The sequence below is a fragment of the Frankliniella occidentalis genome, unplaced genomic scaffold (genome assembly GCF_000697945.3).
Source record: "Frankliniella occidentalis isolate FOCC.00 unplaced genomic scaffold, Focc_3.1 Scaffold468, whole genome shotgun sequence".
In the NCBI taxonomy this organism is placed as follows: domain Eukaryota; kingdom Metazoa; phylum Arthropoda; class Insecta; order Thysanoptera; family Thripidae; genus Frankliniella; species Frankliniella occidentalis.
This window is the reverse complement of record NW_026267586.1, coordinates 31,269-34,977: the sequence shown is the minus strand read 5'-3', so window position 1 is coordinate 34,977 and position 3,709 is coordinate 31,269. Positions and strand designations below refer to the sequence as shown.

Genomic DNA, 3,709 nt, shown 5'->3' with positions numbered 1-3,709 from the left:
ATTCGCTGACTTTAAGCCCGATACTGACATATGTATAGAACGATGAACTTCTTCGTACAGCAGTAATACTCACATACTTTATGAGTAATACGAGTTATTGTGAAAGTTGGTACGCACCACGCACCAATCGCCATTTTAAGTCCACCGAGAAAAAAATTGTTCGTAAGTACAATTTTAATTGTCAATATTACTCACAAGATTTGTGAGTAACTACTGCTGCACAAAGACGTTTTCGTCGCGCACCGAGAGTGCTACCAGCCCAGCAGGTCAAGCAGGACGGGTCACAGCAGGACGTAATTGCTCGTGTTCACTGTTAAAAATTTCTTGGGATTTCCCGAAGATTCAATTTCTACTACTTTAGAAATTCCCAGAGGACTCCGTTCTTAGTTTTCGTGTACTAAAACAGATTTTGAAGGTGGAAGTTTTTATTCGTCTATATGTTTCAAAGCAAAAACTCAACACGTGAAATCTAAAGAGTTTTTTGGGAAATCCCAAAGGACTTTGGCAATACTTTTCACGAGTGTTCCTCCGTGAAATCCCAGGATTTTTTTTAACAGTGTTGAATGGTTCCCAGTAAAAATAAGAATTTACCAGGTAATTTATCAATTAAAATTCGATTCATAGAATTATAAAGTGTGCAATACAATAAATAAAATCAATATGCGACCTAGAAATGGGTTGCACCTAGCATCCCAGCTCGAATCTGTATTTTTTTCTTTTCTTTTTTTTTGTTCAGAGCATGTAACGAAAATTGGCCCATAGGACTATAAGACTGGGACAGTCACGTCGGCTAGACCGCAAAGCTCCCCCCCTCCCCCCCTCTAGTTTCGGTACACAGGTAAATTAGCAACAACACAACAGTCCACGACGATAGACTATTTCTCCGGAACGCTTTTCGACATGTCGAAGAACAAAAATACCGAAAGTCTGGCGGTTCATTGAACGTTCTTGGCACTGTAAAACATTTCGTCGTAATTTTACAAAAATTTTGTAAACTTGAATTAGAATTTAAATAGTAAATTTACGAGAGCACATTTTTTTACTCGCCAATCGATTTGAAGTCGATACGTACTGCATGTATTTTTACGATTACAAATTGTAATTTTACAACTTGCGTCAAGGAAAATTTTCCTGTAAACGTACCTACTATTTTTCACAGTGTGGCCATTGGACACGTTCGATTGAAGCCCGTAAGAATAAATCGTGATAAAATTTTGGTCGGAGAAGAGTTGAGAGTTGAGAGTTGCAATGACGACAAGCCTCTATTATGAGTGACACTTAACCCTGACTTCCGGTATTTGAGTTCTTCGAGATATCAAATCGAATCGCGCACGGGTAAAATGGTGTGGCCGGCTCCTGGCCGGTTGGGAGGGGAGTCTGGGTGCCAAGGAGGATGGGTAGGGGCAAGCTGCAGTGGAGGTTGGTGGTAGTGGTGGTAGTGGCGGTGGTGGTGGTGGTTGTGGTGGAGGGGGGGGGGCATGTTTCCTCCTGGTACGGACAGTCTGTGGGTCTGTCTAAAAATGAGGCCGTTATGCCCTTGCATAAATTGCCCCTCACTAGAAAAATGTCAGTAGCACTTCGCGTAAGAAATATATTGAGTAAAACAGAGTACTAACTTTTAGGAGGTAGATACACATTCTTTCATTGATGTCTTCGCCACCAGGTAGCTGGACAACGGAAGAAGCTAAGACGCGCACGTTGTTCTTCGATACCTCGGCAACCGCGACAGAGCCACCGCCTCCACCAATGTCAACGATTCCAATATGCTCCAACATTTCAATTTTAGATGAATAGCAGACAGCTGCAGCAGAAGTTTCATTGACCAGCTTTACCGAGGTAAAGCCCGCAATGTTGCACGCTGGAGAGAAAAATGTCATAAGCACTAACATTATTTTGTAATAAACAAGGTAACCAATTTCAGTAAAAACTTCAGATTTCCCGGCATGGTAGGGATTAAATTATTTTTCACGGAGCATCAAAAGTCAAACTTTCATGTAGGAAAACGAGAGAACTTCCAACGTGAAATAAAAGGTACGTTTTCTGGGGTGGAAAGAAAACATAAGGATCTAATTTCTATTATGAGAGCGGTCAATAATCAGCAATAACAAAATTCAAAGTGAAAGTAGGATGCAGCACACTGTTACACTGTTAAAAGTAATTGTTACCTATGACAACAGACTGCGTGCATGATAACTCTCTTGTTTTAAAAGATATGTGTTCCTTCCCTCTAAACAATTTTAAAACTTGTCATATTCGGCCTATATTGGCACACAACAGAAAGTACTAAGTATTGCTTTTCTGTACACGTACAAGAGAAGTGTTAATTTTGTTGACCACACATTCCGTTCGCAAGCAGAACACAGGATAATATAAGAATTTTTCTGAGGTAACAAAACAATGGTAGGGAACAGTCACTTTCTCAGTCCGAAAGATCGTATCTGAGATTTTTATAAATGTTCTTATTTGACAACATGTTTGTTAAAAACACACGGTAAAAGCAATGTCTGATTTTTGGAGGAAAAAGGGAAAACTTTAAGGAACTGCCATATTTGAGGAAAACTTCTCAAATCTCGCATCATTAAATGAAGAAAATCCCACATTTTGTAAGGAGCTCCTTCAAAATATGATGCAAGATCTGGGGAGTTTTCCTCAAAAATGGAGGTTCCTCAAAATTTTCCACCTTCCCTCCACATTGCAGATGTTGTTGTGAACCTGACCACATGTTGCCAACAAAATTAACAAAACTTATGTAGTGAATTAACAACAACTTTTTTTTAACAATGTAGCATTTACCCGCACGCGTGTAACTCATCTAAAATGCAGAACGGGTTACAGTCTTCCCTATCGAACGTAACACCACCACAGTACCTGCGTAGACAAGTGAAGACTGTTGTTCCTTGTTAAAGTACGACGGTACACCTATCACAGCTCTTTCTGATTGAATTAATTTTTGCTCAGCAATGCGCTTTAGCTCCCTCAAAATCCAACCAGCAGCCTGGAAGTAATGTTCAACACATTTATTTACCGACACAAATGGATACAACAAAACTGTATATTGAAAAAAACACAAACAAAAACCACTGTAGTATATTATAAGAACCTCTTTTGATGTGATAGAAACATTATTTGCAAGTATTTCAGAACATGGCATTCCAAGAATCTTCTTAACATCTGCAAGAAAGGCAAAATTTCTGAAATACACGGGCCGCATACTTATATTCTTTTACAGTACACGCAGAGATTATTCAACTTACTTCTAATGGTACAGTCTGGATACATCAATGATGAACGTTCCGCCAATGTGCCTACAGTGACGTCATCCTTGCTCAGTACCCGCACGCATGACGGCGTCGACTCAAGAAATATATCATTCAGAAGTATTTGGGGAGACCCTGAAGTCATTGCAGCCACAGAAGAAGTAGTATTACCAAAGTCGATGCCTAATGCACCACCTGGAAATTTACCGGCGGCATCTACAACAAAATGAGCTGTTGCAATCATCCCATCAAGGCGAAGAAGAGACGTACACTTCACATTTTAATGGCTTCTTACATCGAAAAGTGCGTAATGACGCTTGTAAATCACTAGATTATGACAGATTGATCTAAAATAGGGGCCGATCTGAAACCGGTTAAGTCGCTCTAGCGAATAATTTACGGTTTGAAAACGCATAAAGTGCATATTCTTCACTATAATATTCTATTATACC

The 3,709-nt window shown here is 39.7% G+C and overlaps 1 protein-coding gene across 1 annotated transcript in view; it reads right to left on the bottom strand.

The window, feature by feature from the left end:
• LOC113215039 (chaperone protein DnaK-like) overlaps nucleotides 1-3,501 on the bottom strand; it is a 22,197-nt gene extending 18,696 nt beyond the window's left edge. The window contains exons 1-5 of the mRNA XM_052274933.1: nucleotides 3,255-3,501; nucleotides 3,101-3,171; nucleotides 2,869-2,995; nucleotides 2,599-2,712; nucleotides 1,617-1,858 (exon numbers count right to left, since the gene is read on the bottom strand). Coding sequence (XP_052130893.1) covers nucleotides 1,617-1,858; nucleotides 2,599-2,712; nucleotides 2,869-2,995; nucleotides 3,101-3,171; nucleotides 3,255-3,501 — 801 coding nt within the window. The remainder of the gene's footprint in view (nucleotides 1-1,616; nucleotides 1,859-2,598; nucleotides 2,713-2,868; nucleotides 2,996-3,100; nucleotides 3,172-3,254) is intronic.
• Between the last annotated feature and the right edge of the window lie 208 nt (nucleotides 3,502-3,709).